An 18,139-nucleotide genomic window follows, 5' to 3' on the forward strand; every position below is an offset into this window, starting at 1 on the left:
CCCACCGGCCCACCCTGCTCTGTGCAAGGCGACCCTCGGAAACGGCAGGAGGGAGGAAGCGCCCTGGGCACAGGCCGCAGGGAGGCGCTGCCCGTCTCCTCAGCCCGGGGCCAGATCTGCAGCCTGCCGGCCGCCGGTGGGGGAAGGTGGGGGACGGGCGCAAACCCGCCGCTGCCGCTCGGGCCACCCAGGCCTCACCCAGGCCTCACCCAGGCCTCACCCGCGGCGCATGGCAGCCTTCCAGCTGGCAGTGCTTTCCTCCCCCTGCTGGGCTCTGCCCGCCCTCCCTGTGCCCTTGAGGCCACGGGCCCTCTGTGGAAGGCCACTTTGTGTCGGCCAGGGGGCGCCATCGGGCCAAGCTCCTGAGCTGGGACTCTGGCCCCTCCCACTGCCCTGTCCGCGCACCTGGGGGCCAGCAGGCTCTAGGGCTGTACCCCCCAGGTGACCTTCAGAAGACCCTGGCAGACCAGAGGGGTGGGGGCTGAGAAGTAGGACACGTGTTCCCCCCTGTGCCTCTTTCCCAAGTGGGCACCCCACTGCCAGGCCCCGTCACCCCCACCACGTGCACGGATCCTGAGGGAAAGGCCCCGGGCTGGTGCCTTTGCACACGGTGAGAGCTAGATTTAAAGATGTCAGGAAACCCCAAGTAGGGCCAGCTCGTCCAGAATTCTGTCAGGAGAATGGACAGAAAGTTCTAGTACAGCCTTCCCCCCCCCCACCCCATTCCCCCGGCTTGTCCTCGGCATCCTGTCCAAGGTCCCTTGCACAGCTGCGTCAGGAAGGGGGGCAGGGCGGTGGGGAGGGGGGAGATGAGCACGGCAGAAGCACATGTTCAAAAATCTTAATTTATTGCAGACTCTTGTTGCGATTCCAGTGTTCTGAACAATAAATAGACATTTGTTAAAAAAAATCTCCAGTGTCTCATCTCTCATAAAGTCTTAAGTCACAAAAATAGGTTTACAGTTTTTCCTGTCTTAATAAAACTTGACCATTGGTTTTTGGTAACAATTCTGATCAAATCAAAAACCACCTGAAAGGGCCCGAGTCGCAGAAGAGACCGTGATGGTGTGAAGGTGGGTGTTCAGACTCGCAAATGTCAAAACGTCCTTTACGAAGTGTCTCGTCGGTGGTAAACACTGACTGATGCTATCATTTTCCGTCTTCAAAAGGCCACTCACCTGTTAAGGCACATCATTCATTCCAGCCTGTGGACCGTGGGGGCTGTTTCCCTTGGGTGTGAAGCGCGTGGCCTTAGACTGGTCTCACGAACGCGGTCCCTGGTGTCGTGAGCAGCGCCCTCCTTTCCGTCAGAATACTGCGCCGTGGAAGTCACCTGATGTTAGCGTATCTTATGGTTTCTCGTATTTGGAAGCAGCTGTGCTAGTAATTTATTTGGGCGCCTGATTCAAAGAACAAAGAAAACGCATGAAACGTGTCTGAGTGATTCTGGGCCCGGTTCCACAGCCCTTGGGCCGCACTGTGCCAACTGCCCACAGTGGGACGGCCCCAGCCGATCCTCGGTACGAGCTTCCAAAAAACAGCCTGGTAACCATTGACAAGCGTGGCTGCGGCTTTGTCCCTGTGCACAATTGGCCATTTGAAGCAAAATGAAGCAATTGGTCGGACTCGGGGGTGGGGCCCCAGCCCTCCCGCAGATCCTCAGAGTCTAAAAGAGCTGGAGAATTGGCAGGAAGGAACGTGGCCTCCTGGAAGACCTCACACCTCCGTCTGAATCGGGAACGTGTGAACACCGAGGTCCCACTGGGGACAGGAGCAGCGGAACAGAAGTCCCCACCTGCAGGACCACATGGCCTGGGAAGGGGGCCAGGGAGGCCTGCAGGGCCCAGAGCGGGCCCGGTGTGGGCACCGGGGGTGGGGGGCAGCCGTGGGGCACCTGCACGGGAGCTGATGGCAAACGTCTCGAAAACAAACGTGCGTGAATTCAGGCAGCTGCGTGTAATGCCCACAGTCCTTGTGTACTGGCCGAAAGCAGCAGCAGGAGCCTCTGTTTAAAGACAACCTCACTCCCAACGCACTTCCCACCTCCGGTCGGCTGGGACACCAGCTGCATCGATGCGTGGCAGATTCAAGTACCACCGTACAATCTCCCTTGTGTAAAAAAAATAGCGGTCGTTCTGCAGATCTCTCAGTATCAATCCGTACAAATGCAAAATATACACAGGCTTTCGCCTTCTCAGAGTTCCATACAAATACACAGAAGCGTCTACACCTTTTCAACGAAGCAAAGTCCTTTGCTTTAAGACGAGGGGCGTCTTTGCAAAGAGCCAGCCAGGCCAGGCAGCTCCTCTCCCTCGAGGCCAGCTCGGGCCCTGCCAGCTCTTGCCTGGGCCCTCTCCTGGCCCGCGGGCGCACGGCTTCGGCTCTGGGCCTGGATCAAGCTGTGCCAGCCTCCGGGAGTCCACGCCTCCTTGTGCCTGTGGCCTTTGGCACTTGTCAGGGGTCAGCTGGGCCCTGAGCTCCTGGGGGCAGCCCAGAGCTTTGTGTCCAGACCGTCCGTCACACCAGCCAGGGGGCTGCCGCCGCAGGGACCCCCCACCGCCAGGGCCTGCTTCACTGGAAAGGCCGTGGTCCCTTGGGCTCCAAGGTCCAAGGGTGTCTTGACGCAGCACAGGGGCCTGGACGGAGGCGCTGGGCTCGTGTCCCGCTTTCCTGACGGTTCAGATTGAGGTTTCGTTGCTGCCTCTGTGCGTGGGAAGAAGCCAGCAGGTGGGCCGAGGTCCCACAGGGGGCAGGGAGCAGAAATCCCCAGTCAGGGGACAGGGGATGCCCGGGGGCTCCGAGGAGGGCAAGCTCCTGTGTGGACATAGCTGCACTAGGCAGGAGAGGGGGCTGGTTGAGCCGCCCGGAGGGCCAGGCCCGTCTGAGCGTCCACACAGCCAGCCTCGCCGCGGAGCGTGGGGCGTCAAGGTTAGCAACCGAACTCTTTCTGTTTGAAGAGAGCCGTTCTAGAGGACCTGACTCCCGGTCTTTGCTCCTCCCTTGGGAGTTTGTGGGAGGGAGCAGCTACGGGGAGAGGCCAAGATCCCAGCTCCTCGCCTCTGCGGAGGGGCGCCCCAGAGCCTTGGCGTCCTCGACCACAAAACAGGGCAGTAAAGAGCTGGACAAGATCCTTAGAAAGTGCTTGGTCCGGCACAGTCTGAAGTCCCGGAAGTTCAGGGCTGGGCAGGCCCTGGGGGCTTTGGCCACTGTGGCCCCCACAGGGCCTCAATGTCGGCAGCCAGCCCCCGCCCCCCTCCACCAGGTCAGAAGTCCGCTTCCTCTGGGGCCAACTTGTCCCGACCCCTGCAGAGGCCCCTCCCCTCCCCGGTACCCGGCGCAGCCCCTGGGCCCCTGAGCACCGCCCCTCTCTGGACTGGACACCTGTCCCGCGACAAGGGACAGAGGGAAGGCTGGCTGGGGGCTGCTCCTGCAGCCCTGCAACCCCGCAGCCGAGGCCCAGGCTACTCACTCGGAGTCGGAGCCGGCCGCCTGGGCGCTCCCGGCGCGCACGTTCATGGCCACCCCGTTGAGGTGCTCGCGCCCCGGCTCCCGGCGCGGGCTCTTGACGGTGATGGCGCCGTCGGGGGCGCGGGCCCCGTCGCTCGAGCCCAGGGAGGACGAACGCGATGGCGCGGGGCTCTGCTCGCACTCGGCCAGTTTCTCCCGGAGCCGGGACTTCAGGCTCTTCTCGGTCAGCGGCGGCGGGTAAGTGACTTTGTTTTTCAAGATGCCTGTTGGTGCGGAGACTGAGAGGGTCACGCTCAGGCTGACGCTGCCGGATGCGGGGATTCCGGGAGGACTGGTCCCTGCGGACCCACCCGCGCACCCCTCAGCCCCTGCCCTTCTCTCCTCGGGTCTCAGCGCCAGGCGGCGGGGCCCAGGGGCCGCCTCTGCGCAGCCCCCCCACGCCGGCCAGGACCCAGGACCCTGCCCGGGCTCCACCTGCAGCCTGCCCCGCCCCTGCCCCGCCTGCACCCCGCCCCTCTACACCCTGCCCCGCCCCCACTTGCACCCAGCCCCTCCCGGGCCCCGCCCCCGCCCTCCCTGCACCGCCCCCCCTCCCAGCCCCCTTGTCCGGGTCCTCGCCTGCATCCCCCCCCCCCCAGGACCCCGCCCCCTCCCAGATGGTCCCCCTTCTGTCCGGTCCTCTTCCTTATCCGCCCCCCCCGCCCCGCCCCCTTTGCTAGGAGAGGCTTCCTGGGGACAACAGGGCCCTCTCCACTTCTGAGGTACCTTTTCTCTGCTCAGGGGGCGGGTTGGGGGGCACTCCCGCAGGCCTCGGCGGGCCCCCGCTCTCCTGGTCTGGGGGGCACTCGCTGCAGTGATTGCCCTGCTCATCCAGGTGCAGTTCCACGCTGACCTTGGTCTCCACCTTCAGGCGCGGCTTGTCACCAGGCTCCTCACTGTCGCTCCCAGCCAGGCTCTCGTTGGGCCAGCCGGCGGGGATGTGGTTGGCTGCAGTGTCCGCTGAGGCACAGGAGGGACCGTCACCAAGCGGGGAGGGTCCCTGCTTGGCTTGGAGCTACATACACCCCCAGAAGTTTCCCCGGTGTCCCTCCGTGGGGAGCCTGCATCCTAAGTGGCCCGGTCCTCCCAGAGCTGCAGGCCTGACAGGGGTGCGCCCTCCAGGCGCTCAGGGAGCGAAGGTCCTGACAGTGGGGGCCCAGGCTGCAGTCCCCCCGTGGCACCCCAACACTCTGGAGCCTCGCACCAGCACCTGCAGCACGGTGGGGGCCAGCTTGTGCGGTCCTTGCAGCGGGGGTCCCCAGAGAGAACCCCACCCCCCCCAGACTTCCCTGCCTCTGCTCTGCAGATGTTGAGGACAGGGCCCTCCCCCGGCCAGCACCCCGCCCCCCCCCGCCCCCGCTGCCCTCCCAGGCTGCTGCATCCTGGGAAGCCCCGGCCCCCAGCTCGCCAAGCCCCGCTGGCTCACCTTTGGGGGTGCTGTGGACAGGGCCCCGAGCCGAATTCCACTTGTCCTCGGCCTCCACCCCGTCGTCCTCGCTGTCCGATGAGCGTGAGGAGGCGTAAGAGCTGCTTTGCTCATCTAGGGACAGCTCGCTATCCGAGTCTGAATCGTGGCCTGCAGGGTGGACGGGAGGGACAGAGGCTCAGGCCAGGGGCAGAATGGGGCCAGCTGGGCCCCGGGCACTGGGGAGAAATCGTCTCCCCGCTGACCCTCCAAATGCGACGCGGCCGCAGACTCTCTTCGAAGCTGCACGTCCAGTGACCGTGAGGCCCGTGGGCCAGAGAAGAGCCGGCCAGGAGCTGTCACCCATGGCCACCCGAGAGGGAGATGCCCAGGTTGATGGGGGACCGGCTTCCAGGGGGCACCTACCGTGGGGCTTCTTGGTGCTCCTGGGGACAAAGGACGAATCTGGCTCCCCATGGCCACCCCGCGCTGGCCCAGAGGACACGCTGAGCTTCTGGCCCCCTTCGTCCCTAGAGAGGATAAGAGGGTGGGCTCAGCACCATCGCTCAGGGGCACGACATGGCCACCCAACATCACTGAGCACCTTCGGCATGTGCCAAGATGGCCCCGTGGGGCTCTGGAAGGTTCTCTGCCATGAGAGACCCCGAGAACACACGGAGAAACTCATCAACTACAACAGCAGAGCACCCTGGCCGGGGCCTTTCCAGCTGGCCTGGCAGCCTGCATTTGCCCCGAGAGTTGCCCCCCCACCCCGCCCGAGACGAGCGAGGACGCCTGGCTCCAGCCTGACCTGATGGTGCTGTCCAGCGAGGCTGTGGATTCGCCCAGGGCCGTGCGGAACATGTTGGGCTCCTCGCTGTAGGTGTGGTTGCAGTTGAGGGAGCGCTGGGGGAGGGGACATGGTCACTGGCAGAGCAGAGGCCACCGGGGTACAGAGGATGGCTCTGTCCCCATGGCAAGCCCCAGTGCCAGCACCCTGACTGTGCCCCTGCTGGGCACAGAGTACATCCCCAGTCCCCCACGGTGGTCAGGGAATGGCTTCCTTCCCACAGCAACGGCTTCTCGTTGGGGTCCCACCCTGTCCTCTGAGACCTTGAAAAGTGGGGCTGTGACTGTGACAGACCCCATCTAGAGACCCTGTGCTCTCTCCCCAGGACATGAGGGATGGCGTCAGGCTCGGTGCCACTCTCCAAGGGGGTTCTGTGATGGCCCCTCTGAGAGGGACTCCGAGACCATGCAGCTGTGTCTAACGCTTGGTCTGGACACCCACAAGGACCCCCGGCCCCACGCAGGGTCCCTGGGGACCGCCTACCGTCAGTAGGGTGGCCCTCGTGGTGGCCGAGTCATCCGGGTGCAGCTTCTTCCCGGCGAGGACTCCCTTCAGGTGCTTCCGGACCTCCCTGTTGAGCACGCAGTGGAACAGGAGGACGAAGAGACCCTGGAGGGAGGGGCGGCCGGTCAGGGCAGGGACTGGCCCTCGGGCAAGCAGCCAGGGTCCTGTGGCCGCCATACTGCCCACCCACCTGCCCGGGAACGCACAGGGCGCCGCCCCTCTCCAGGGCTTCTGCCTGCTCCGGGGAGCAGGGCAGGGCAGCCAAGGGCCAGGAAGGCCCCCCCCATGCCAGGCCACCCGTGTCCCCAATGTGACATCCTCAGTCAGCTTACTGGGAAGCCCTCGGTGTGAACTTAAATGGCCAACACCCTCCCTGAGGACACAAGTGGGAGCTACTCTAACCTGCGGAGGGAGAATGAGCCCCCGCACTGGCTGGGCTAAGGACGGTGCCCTGGGCGGGGGGGGGGGGTCCCTGAGGAACCCATGGACAGAGCTGGGCTGGCGACAACAGGTTCCTTGGGGGGCGGGACCGTGTGCGGGGAGGCCTCACCGTAACCCCTGGCACACCGCCCTGCTGTGGCCCGGTGTGTCCTGAGAGCGAGGACACGGCCTGGACGCTGGGTCAAGGACGTCCCCGGGGACGCCCTCCGGGCATTTCAGACGGGAGGGAGCACAAGCGACCCGTGGCCTCACCAAGGCTGGCCCACGCGGAGGCCGCCCGCGCACCCTGACGGCCGCCCACCTGCAAGCAGCTGAAGACGGCGAACAGGTAGTGGAAGGTCAGCGCGTCGCTGTTCACGGCCAGCAGCCCCAGCAGCCAGGTGGCGCTGGTGAGCAGCAGCAGGAGGAAGGCGGTGCGCAGCAGGGAGCTGCGGGGGGGAGGGGCGGGAGTGACTCTCGGCCCCGCCCTCCCCTCCACAGGGGTGCGCCCGTTGGTCCACCCCTCCCTCCCTTCCTTCCCAAAACCATTTTAAAGCACCCGCCACCTCTCCACTCCTGCGGGGCGCAACATCACCGTCGTCATCGACCCAGAAAGTTCCAGAGCACCCCCCACCGCGCCCTGCCTGACCCCACTCTGCTGCGTCCTGCCCTGCACCTCGGCACCTCCCCCCACCCGCTGTCATCGTCCCTCCCCTTTCCATCCCCATCTGTTAACATGACCCGGGTGAGGGGGACAGAGCCCAAGCCTCATCGCTTGCCCCTCCTCCCTCAGCCCTCAGCGTCTCGACCACCAAACGCCGCGGGTCCTCCGCCCCAACATCTCCGGGATCCCCGCGCCCCTCTCCCCGGGCCCCCTCCCTCTCCTCCACAATGCGCCCCAGCGCCCCTGGCCTCTCCCCACTTTGCCCTGCCCACCCACCCACGAGGCCACCCCAGTGGCCAAGCTGGGGAGTGGCCGAGGGCCTGGCCGCTGGGTGACGGGCGCTTTCCAGGGGCTCTGCTGGGAGTGCAGACCTGCCCCGGGGGTTGGCGCCCACTTACACGACTCCTTTCCTTTCGTAATAATGGTGCTTTCTCTGACAGGCCACCTTTGCAGACAGGACAAAAATGACTGTGTTGACCTAAAAAAAAGTTCCAAAAACACCAAAGTCAGGCGGCCAGCTCGTGGGTATCACTTCAACAGATCTCCAAAGACCAAACGCTTTGGAGGGTCTGTGCCTGCATCTCGAGGAGAGGCTGGAATGGGCGGCCTCACCGTGGACCTGGACGTGGAAGGAAACCCGGAATCCACAGGCCTAAGGGCAAGGCCTCGTCGCCGTGAGGTCAGGCCTTCCCGCCCAACAGGCCACTCTGAGGAGCCGCTGGCCCCCAAAACCGCCTCCAGCCCGTGCACCCCACTTCCCACGTCCCGAGAATCGTGGGCTCTGCGGAACTCCCGGACTCACAATTATAACCGTTCCGATGGGCCCGGCAAAGCTCCAGATGAGGGTGTCTCGAAGGGACAGCCAGCAGAAGTCGGGGTTTCCATAGCCCTGGGGGTCCAGGCCCACCGCGAGTCCTGGACAGCAGGGGAGGGGGTGAGGGCCACACGCGGGAGAGGCTCCTCCCGCGGGGGCGTGTGGTCACGGGACGGGCATTCCCAGCCCTGCACACACACTCCACGTACATGCTACATAGAGACCACACATCCACACCCAGCCACGCACACAGCGGGCGAACGTGGAGTTTTTGTGTGTCAGTGGCCACAGACGGAAGCCCGAACGGACCCGCCTCAGCTCCCAGGGAGCCCACACCTGACGGGACACGCACCCCCGCAGCGGGCGCCGAAGGCTCACACTCGTCGTGTGTGCAGACCCAAGGGCAGAGGCTCCTCCGCTGGGGGCCAGTCGAGCTGGGTACCAAAGGCAGAGGAGGCCAGAGGGCTCGTCCGCCTGGGCCCGGGGGCGCGGGCTCACCTGACACGGGCACCTGTGTCGGCAGCGCCACGCGGATTCCCCAAACGGTGGCGGGTGCCCTATCCACGCCACCCCAGCCGGGCCGCTGCTCGAGTCCTCACCTGTGATGATGGCCGGGATGCCCCAGCCCACGACGTAGTAGAACCTCATGGGCCCGGCGTCGATGTTGCGCACCTCGGTCAGCATGTGGTACACGTGCAGGCTCTCCACAAAGGTCCAGGCGAAGGTACTCATGTAGACGTAGTGCAGGACGATGGCGATCACGGTGCACAGGAACTGTGAGGAAGGGAGTGCGGCTCAGTGCCAGCCCCGCGGGAGCCCGCGCCTGCCGCGCCTGGGGCCGAGGGCCAAAGGGGCACAGGGCGGGGGGTGGGGGGGGGCTAGTGACCAAATCACACCACTTTGCAAACGTGAGGGTACGGAGGTCTGAGAAGGGAAGCCGAGTGAGTTGGTTTTCCTATTTGGTTCACCCGGAATGGCTGGGCACGAACAGTCACAGCGCCTCAGGCTCCCACCGTGGAACAGAGGACAGGAAGTGAGGCTGCCGGGGGCCTCGGGGGACCCACTCCTCAACCCAGATCGGTGCCTGGAGCGATCCAGCCAGGGGGCGGACGGTAGGCAGAGCCTCTAGGGTTTCCATTTGAAGCTGGAAACGTGCATGTTCGTGACACTGGCTTTAAAGTTCAAGAAACACAGAGGCAGCGGTTCAGGCTGTGATGCTGGCCGTCACCCACCGCCCTGGACCCTTGTGTGGGTCTCCAGGGTCCAGCAGGTGTGGTCAGAGGGAGGGGGAGGCCCCACGCTTCGTGACCTGTCAGGTAAAAAGTTCATCCTGCCCGCACTGAGTTCACGGAGCCATATACTTCCTGCCTCCCAAAAAGAACAGAGACGAGAGAGTATTTGCTCTGTCTCAGTCCTCAGCTGGGCAGCGCTACAACCCCCCCACCAGTGGGAGGAGAAAACCAACTTCCACAGGGCAGCCGAGGGTCAGCATCCCGGCCTCTCCAGGCCTTGGTGGGCCAGCCCCGTGTCCCTTCAAATGGGAAGAAAGCAGCATCGGTGAGGGGCTGGGGACGCTGGTCACAGGGAGTCAAGTGTCTGAGGCCACCAGTGAAAGTGCAGTGCGAGGTGCTCTAGGAGGGACCTCGAACAGCCCTGTGCCTTGGTCCAGAGCAGCCTCACAGGGAGGGGCTGAGCTGGCCAGGGGTCCCGAGCCTGGCTGGCTGCAAGATGTGGGCAGGTGCCCCGCCAGGTCCTAAGAAGCTGGTGAGGCGCTACGGAGAGGGTAACTGCGAGAGGGGCGGGAAGAGAAAGCCCCAGGCTCCGCCCTCTTGGCCCCACCCACCCAGCCCTTGGCCCCACCCACCCAGCCCTTGGCCCCACCCACACCCAGGCCCTGCTCTTCCTGACCCCACCCACACCCAGGCCTGGCCCTCCTGGCCCCACCCACACCCAGGGCCCCACCCCTCTCGGCCGCATCCCACTCCTTGCCTCACCCACACCCAGGCCCCATCCACTGCCGCCCTTCTTGGCCCCACCCACACCCAGCCCCCGCCCCCCACGACCACCCCACTCCTGGCCCCACCCACACCCCCGCCCCTCCCAGCCACACCCACATCCAGGTCCCGGGGGCCCTCCTTCCCCCAAACCCCGCCCCTCTTGGGCCCACCCACTCTTGGCCCCACCCACACCCAGCAGTGCCCCTCCTGGCCCGACTCCAGGCTACAGGGCTACGACTACCCCTCCCCCAGGCCACAGTCCGCCCCATTCCCGAGACATTCTGTCCAATCCTGGCTGCTGCCCCATCAGCACAAGCTCCCAGGTTCCCAGGGGTCCCAGGGAGACCCCACCCCCACCCCACCCAACAGACACAGGAGTAGGAGACACAGGGCCACCACCCTGACCCACACTGAAGGCTGCTCGGCTCAGGTGCCAGCTCGGTGTTCCCCGTGGGGAGCTCACCAGAGCACGGACCGGCTGGGCACTTAAGTGACGCCCGTTGCCACGTCAACCTCCACAGACCAGGTTCTTCTGAACCCCGGAGACGTGGGAGGAAACGATTTTAGCATTTACATTCGTCAAACACAGGACAAAGAAGGAAACACAGCATCTTAGATTATGAGTGGACATCCTGCCCTTTGCCTGACTCAAGAGTCAGGAGACGGGAGAGTCTGCCCTTAGCGATGGGCAGGGCCGTCGGGATGCCAAGGGCGAGCCCGGGGCAGGGGAACCCCACACCAAACGGCCCCAGCGTGCCCCGTACGCAGAGCGCAGTTGGCTCAGAAAAGATAGGACAGTGAGGTGGGCTGGCGTGTTGCCTTAAATAATGTGAAAAGTAAACCCACAAAAACCACCTTTTGAAAAAAAAATAGTTAGAAATACATTTCACAATTTAATGGGGCTCTACACGCACAGACTTCTGCACTAAACGTACTACCTTCTGCAGAAACAGAACACAGACAAAATGCTAATGCACGATAAATCATTTTAACCTGCCAGTGATCCGGGAGATGAAACACCTCGCCCAGAGATGGGCCTGCGAGTTTGCAGAAACCCCATAAAACCCAGGCGCCGAGCCAGGCCCCTAGTTATGTGCGGCCGGCACTCCTGCCCTCCCGGCTCCCCAGTGCGCCGCTGGCTGAAAGCTCATTCCTGGCAGGGGGATGAGTCAGTGCTCGAAATAAGCGGGCGGCCTCCCTGCGTTTCACACGTGCTACTTAGCTGCAAGGTGCGGCTCGGCCGACTCCACATTCCCCGCTGCTGAGACCACTCAAGGGCACGCTTGAAGGGCTTGAAATGAGTCATGTGGCTTCCCACCCAGAGCCTTCACCTGTCTGATGCGCCGATAAGGACCTGCGCTCGGGCAGAGGCGCACCTGCCCGGCCGGATGCCCAGAAACCCCTGCCCGGCACCGCCCTGGGGCCCTCCCCCCAGTCCAAGGGGCACCCTGGAGGGCAGGCTGGCAAATGCTTGCGGGTCTGTCCTCTGCCGGGCCCGCTGCTACATGAGTCACCGCCGCGAAGTCCCTGAGGCCTTCAAGGCTGTCTGCCTGTGACACCCTGCCTCGACCTCCCCCCTTCCTCCTGAGGAGGTCGGGCCACCTGAGGGGGTCTCAACAAGGAGGAGGAGGAGCCCAGGCATGCAAGTGGCCCTGACCAGTGGGCTAGAACATTCTATGTCTTTTTATATACGCCTTCTTCCTCCGCTAGGACTGGCCCATTCGCATACATTTCTTTGTCACGGGCGGGGACGCCTCCCCACGCACCTCTCCACACTCTCCCCAGCCCCCAGCGGCGTGGCCAGCCACCGAGTGTCCCTCTCGCTTGGTGGCATCCTCCCCTGCTTGTTCCCCTTCTGGAGACCTAAGGCACCTTCCCTCCGGTCTCCCTGTGCACTTGGCCCCGACGCCCGCCGTCCACCCGTGCCTGCTGTCCTGGTGCTAGGCCTCCATCCCGTGGACGCAGGACAAACAACCCCACCCTGGCTGTGACTCTGCCCTCCGGTCACCTTCCTGCCATGCGGCCCCGGTCATGGCTCTCCACAGCACAATGCCTGGCGTGGCCCCTAGGGCTCCGGTCGACGCCCAACCCGTCCCCACTCATCCTGGACCCCTCCCACCGCATGGTCAGCCCTTCCCTAACCGGGCCCAGCCCCCCACCTGCCACCATGGCACCATTTGGGCACGTGAAACTCATGAGCCGCGATTTGCGTCCGCGTCGGGAAGGTGGGCTCCACGGGCAGGGACGGGAGGGCCTGTGGGATCCGGGTCTCTGGTGGGTGTGACAGAGTGACAATCGCTAGGTCCCTGCTGCAAGGGGAATGAAGAAGCGGCCCCCATGTCACCAGCAATTGGTGGCGGTGCCCTCGGAAGGGCCCAGTGAGAGAGAGTGAGGGCTCACGGCTCGCCCTGGCAGAGATCGGGGTCAGGCGAGAATAACCTGTGCGCTTCCCGCCCTCGCTGCATCTGCACGTGTGGTGCTCAGCTGGCCTCGCGTCTCCCCAGGGCTATCAGGGTCCCCACTTTGTGACGGACGCACAAGGGAACACGCACAGGGCGTGCCGTGTGCCTCCGACAGTCCCTCAAGCTCTCGGGTCCTGGCTCCTCACCTGTGAGAAGGGATGCCCCCAACTCCCGGGGCCCCGGGGGGATCCAGTAAGCCCAGGCGTGTGTGTAGAGCCTGGGCACACAGCCTACACCTCCACCCGTGCCCCCCGTGGGCATGCTGTGCTGTGACCCTGGTGTTCTACAAGTCCCCTTTGTAGAAACGGGAAACTGCTTTGCCCCCAGCCAGGCGCTGCCTAAGCCACAAACCGCCAAGATTCCCTGTGCTTCTCCCTACTACCTGTCACGTCGGCTGATCCCCACCCCAGCCCCCGGGGACCTTGCCGAGGCCGGCAGCCCGTCCCTCCCTCCACCCCGACACGTCGGGGGCTAAGCTCTCTCGCATCCTACAGAAGGCCCACCAGCCCTGGGCCCCCGCTAGCCTCAGCTCACCTCCCACTCTCCCTCCTCCCTCCAGGCCAACCCACTCAGCGTCTGCGCTGCGGCCACTTCCCCTCGCTCCCTCGCGAGTCACGTGCCCCGGCCTCGGACAGGGGTGGGACCCGCAAGGAGAGGGGGCAGAGGGGCCTCACCGGGTTTCCGGTCTGGGTGATCCCGATCACGAAGACCAGCTGGGAGAAGAACAAGGCCCCGATGAGGTTCCTGTGAATGCCGTGCAGGTTGGAGCGCAGAGTCCGCACCAGCGTGAGGAGGACGAAGGCCACCAGCAGGGCGGTCAGGGACAAGGACACGGCAGCGTAGGTGACGATCTTCAGGGGCAGGACCTCCCCGTGCTGCGGGCAGGTGGGGCGAGGCAGGAGAACGTAAGGGCCTCGCTCTGATGGAGGTTTTGTACAGTAAAGGCTCATTAACGTAGCAACTATCACAGACAGGAACCAACGCGGCCGTGACGTGGTTCCCAGGCTGGCGAAGAACTGAGGACAAAAGCCAAATGAATCGCTGGGGGGTGGGGGGCAAAAGGGGACCGGGTGGTGGGGGCACAGCTCGGTGAACGGACGGTCCACTTAAACGTGGCTAAGGGAGTGCACCTGTGTTGTGTGTGTTTTGCCATCACAAGAAACACGAGCGCAGATGAAACAGAAAGCCTCGCACGTAAATCCGACTCTCCAGGAGGTGCGGAGCCCGCGTGCCCCAAATTCTGAGCCGAGAGGGACTTCTTCCAGACAGACCCTCACTTTACGCAGCAGGCAGATGTGCCCCAGCGGCACGGACTGCAACTGTCTCCTGTGCTTCTGCAAAACGGGCCGTTTGTCCAGGGCCCGGTGCCCGGGCGGAGTCTTGGCACTTGGGAAACGACCAGCTTCGGCTCTCCAGTAACTTCCGGAAAGCGCTCTGAACTCACGACTCGAGCAGAATTGCGAGCCGGGCCACCCAGGGTAAGGCTGGGAGCCGGGACAGGGTTGGGACCGGGGCGCTGAGGGCTCAGGGCTCTCTCCTTCTGCGGCCCGTGCAGGTGCAGCACTGGGGAGGCCCGGAGGCTGCGTCCGGCTGTCGAGAGGGCTCTGGCCCTGAGGCACCGGGGCAGGGAGCGGGGAGTCCTATTCCCGTTTGACCTCACGTCACCGAACTTCGGCTTTCCCCACCTGTTAGTCTGCTCCCGGCAGTGCCCAGCTTCCTGGCTCGGGGAGGTCCCCCCCATCCCGCCCCTAGGTGGACAAGGGCCACTAATAACACACCCCCTCCAGGTCAGAACCCAGGGCTCCCTGCTCCTAAGTGCCACCTGCTCAGAGCAGCTCCACGGTCAGGGGAAGCCTTGGGGGCACACCCTCCCCTCTCGTCACCCTGGCCGCCATCAGCAGCAACTCACGGCTGTTACCCTCCCAACAGTGGGACACAAATTTGGTCCCCTGCACACCAGAGGGCCCTCGGGAGGGACGACGGCCTGGCCTCCCAGGACACATCCCAGGTCTGAAACAAAGGTGACAGGTGAGGCCTCCCTTCTGGCTCTGAGACACCAACGTCTACACACGTCCGGGCCCAGGCTGACCTCGCTGCCATGCCTGCTGGGGGGCCCGCTGCTCTATTCACCCCATCCACCCTCAGGCTGGCAGAGGCCGGCTTGCATTCCCAGGCCGTGGAAAATGCAAGGGGGTTAAACATTAGCCGGCCTCCGTGGCTCCTGACCGAGCCCCCTCCTTTGAGTCTCCGGGGGCCAGCACGCGTGTCTCGTGCTAACGGGAGACACTCGCTTTGTTCCGGCCAGCCGGCTCTTTCCTCCCTTAAAATTTAAAGCGGGGTAGAAACAGGGGCGCCTGGGTGGCTCAGGCGGTTAAGCGTCTGACTTCAGTTCAGGCCACAATCTCACGGTTCGCGGGTTCGAGCCCCTCGTCGGGCTCTGTGCTGACGCCTCAGAGCCTGGAGCCTGCTTCCGATTCTGTGTCTCCCTCTCTCTCTGCCCCTCCCCTGTTTGTGCTCTGTCTCTGTCTCTCAAAAATAAATATCCATTAAAAAAAACTTTATAGGGGCGCCTGGTGGCTCAGTCGGTTAAGTGTCTGACTTCGGCACAGGTCACGATCTCACGGTTCGCGGGTTCGAGCCCCTCGTCGGGCTCTGTGCTGATGGCTCGGAGCCTGGAGCCTGCTTCGGATTCTGTGCCCCCTCTCTCTGCCCCTCTCCCCTGCTCACATGTGCGCTCTCTCCCTCCCCACCTTCTCTCTCTCAAAAATAAACATTAACAATAAATAAATAAAGTAAAGTAAAATAAAGTGGGGTAGAAAAACACAGAGAATCCTGCTTTGAAGTAAGGGTATATTCTAGGACCTTCTTCAGTCTGAGGCTCAGGGTCTCCCACCGTGGGTTTTAATTTACAGCCGGGCTCTTTGAAAACTCTTTCCAAGGAGTTTTGTTCTGGAAATCCTGGCAGACTCTGGCCAGCCCCCCCCCAAACACAGGTTTTAACCGTGGACTGGGTTTGTTGGAGGTGCCCGGGAGGGAAGACAGGACTCGTTGAGGGGGCAGGTCTGGGGGGAGGCTAGCTGTGCAAAGGGGTTCATCCCTGGACACACTCGCCAGCTGGGCAGGGCTGCCCGTGGGGGCCGCGCCCACCTCTCGTCTGGAGACGTCCATGAGCACGGCAAAGCTGGTGGTGTGGCCGCACTGGCAGACGACGTGGGTCCGGTTCCGGGACAGAAGCTCGCAGCCCTTGGCCGACCACCCTCCGGTCCCGCCGATGCTGCAGAGGAAAGGCAGGCGTGAGACGGCTGCTTCCTCCAGGGGGTCTCCGAGGCCCAGCTGCCCCCGTGGGAGCCCGCGCGGCATCCTCACGTCGCCCGAGACGGAAGCCACGGTCACCCTCTAGGAGGACAGCAGCGCTTGGGACCGCGTGGACACTCTCCCTTCCCTCTCGTGGCGGGGGAGTGCCTCTACCCTCTGAAGTTCGTGGTTTATGCGTCATCTCGCAGTGAAACTTAAATGGGGATGTCTGAGGTCACCGGACGCCCCTTTTGTCCGAAATAATAGTGGTTACAATGGCCGCTTTGTACTTCAGTCTTCTTTTGAGTCTAGGTGGTTTACGAAATAGTGTCTCACGTTCGTTTCACGCTCTCATCTGCAGATTGCACAACGTCTTACGGCAGCGCCCGGAAGCAGGGGCCGATTATTACCCCCGTTTTACTGATGGGAAACCCCAGATGACTACGGGCTGCTACAGGCGTGTCTCAGGCTCAGAGAGCGCCCTGCCCTCCCTGACTCTGGGAAAATCAAGTAAGTTCTCTGATCCTTAGTTTACTCCCCTGTGAAATGGGACGTGAAGGCTAATACCAGTTTGTCAAGAGCGCTAAGATCTGGGGGTGATAGGTACCACAGAAAGCAGCCAGAGTGTAATTAGAGCTACAGCTAATTGCTGGGATTCAGTCGGGCGACCATGAGAGACTGCCGTGCCTAACACATGCCAAACAGACCTTCACGCTTCCCTCGCGGTGAAAGCGGGTCCTCCTTTCTCTCTTTTGTGAGCCAAGCGTCTATTATACTCCAGACACGATGCTGGTTGCTCGTTAACCAGAATTTGGGAAATCAAGGAGACACGAGGTCTCTGTGCGGCCGAGCCCGTGGCCCAGGGGGAGCCCCTTGCAGGGCTCTCCCTGGGGACCGGCTCCCAGCACAGCGCGGCTGGAGCCCTGCCTGGCGGACACCTTCTCCATCCACGTGAACCACGGCGTTAGGGAATGTCCGCGAGGCGCAGAAACAAACCCCCAGATGCCCAAAGTTCCATCCTCATTTCAAGCATGGAGGCGGGGGGGAGGGGGGGGGGCGGGTATGGCCTCCGAGGGGTAAAAGCAGCCCCAGCGGCAGCTGGGTTGATCTCACGGGCGGGCAGGTGAGGTCAGGGACCGCTGGCTGTTAAAAGGATGCCCGCCCCCCAACCCACACACACACATCTGGGACTTTCTGCTGTCCGTGGAAGGGGCCCTGGGCCCGGTCTCTGACTCCTGCCTCGTATGCGCATCTAGAACGAGCCCCTGCCTAGTCTGGAGGCGATCAGGCACTCGTCGGCTGCCGGATCGCGGAGTCCAACAGGTGCACGGCGCTGTCTCTGTGTGGACCTTCCCGGGGGACGTCTATGAGCATCTGTGCGCACGGGTGCACACGGGTGCCTGTCTGTGTTCCTAGCCGCGTACATCCATGCACACACAGATGTGCACGTGCGTATGTGGGACTGTGTTGGGGACTCTGACACCCCCAGGATGCGCCTCCTGCCCCGTAAGACACTCTGCCAACAGTGTTGGGGGCTGTAGCAATGACCCCTCCCCCCATAAACGCAGAACTCTGGGGGTGGGAGTGGCTGCCGACTCCTCACGTCACCCTTACGTGATGGAGTGGTTCCAGAACACGCAGACGGGCTTGGTGCGCTCCTCGGTCTCCAGCAGGGTGTGCTCCACCAGGACGGGCCTCTCCAGGGGGCTGGGGAGCGGGGCCCCCTCGCTGTAAACCACGGCGCTCACCACCGGTGTGTTAATGACCGGCCGGTTAGGCAACCTGGGGGCGGGGGGAGAAGCGGGAACACAGGGTTAGACACTCAGAAGACACTCGTCTAAGCCCTGTGCCCCAGGACACGCCCCAGGGACACACGGGGCGGACGTCTTCCCAGGAGGGCAGAGCTGGAGCCTCAGCCGCTGCTCCGGAGAAGGGCCCGGGCCAGGCAGCAGCTCTGCGACGGCCAGGGCAGGCGCGGGGGACGTGGGCGGCACGTCTGGGTCAGAGGCGGACTTCGGACATTTAAAAATGAAGAGAAAGATGGGGCCCCTGGGTGGCTCAGTTGAGCGACTGACTGCGACTCAGGTCACAATCTCGCGGTTCGTGGGTTCGGGCCCCGCGTCGGGCTCTGTGCGGATGGCTCGGAGCCTGCTTCCGATTCTGTGTCTCCCTCTCTCTCTGCCCCTCCCCTGCTCCCCTGTCTCTCTCTCTGTCTCAAAAAT

At 63.6% G+C, this 18,139-nt stretch overlaps 1 protein-coding gene across 1 annotated transcript in view; it reads right to left on the reverse strand.

The window, feature by feature from the left end:
• Nucleotides 1-795: 795 nt before the first annotated feature.
• Nucleotides 796-18,139, reverse strand: part of CELSR1 (cadherin EGF LAG seven-pass G-type receptor 1) — a 138,367-nt gene continuing 121,023 nt past the window's right edge. Inside the window, exons 22-35 of the mRNA XM_047066419.1 lie at nt 17,532-17,699; nt 15,771-15,897; nt 13,298-13,498; nt 8,764-8,938; nt 8,153-8,265; nt 7,749-7,828; nt 7,009-7,135; nt 6,246-6,371; nt 5,724-5,818; nt 5,339-5,442; nt 4,934-5,083; nt 4,234-4,467; nt 3,470-3,731; nt 796-2,703 (exon numbers count right to left, since the gene is read on the reverse strand). Coding sequence (XP_046922375.1) covers nt 2,679-2,703; nt 3,470-3,731; nt 4,234-4,467; nt 4,934-5,083; nt 5,339-5,442; nt 5,724-5,818; nt 6,246-6,371; nt 7,009-7,135; nt 7,749-7,828; nt 8,153-8,265; nt 8,764-8,938; nt 13,298-13,498; nt 15,771-15,897; nt 17,532-17,699 — 1,987 coding nt within the window. The 3' untranslated portion in view covers nt 796-2,678. The remainder of the gene's footprint in view (nt 2,704-3,469; nt 3,732-4,233; nt 4,468-4,933; nt 5,084-5,338; nt 5,443-5,723; nt 5,819-6,245; nt 6,372-7,008; nt 7,136-7,748; nt 7,829-8,152; nt 8,266-8,763; nt 8,939-13,297; nt 13,499-15,770; nt 15,898-17,531; nt 17,700-18,139) is intronic.

The sequence above is a fragment of the Lynx rufus genome, unplaced genomic scaffold (assembly GCF_022079265.1).
Source record: "Lynx rufus isolate CCGP_SWC_20201006 ecotype Redwood Valley unplaced genomic scaffold, mLynRuf1.p SCAF_7, whole genome shotgun sequence".
Classification (NCBI taxonomy): domain Eukaryota; kingdom Metazoa; phylum Chordata; class Mammalia; order Carnivora; family Felidae; genus Lynx; species Lynx rufus.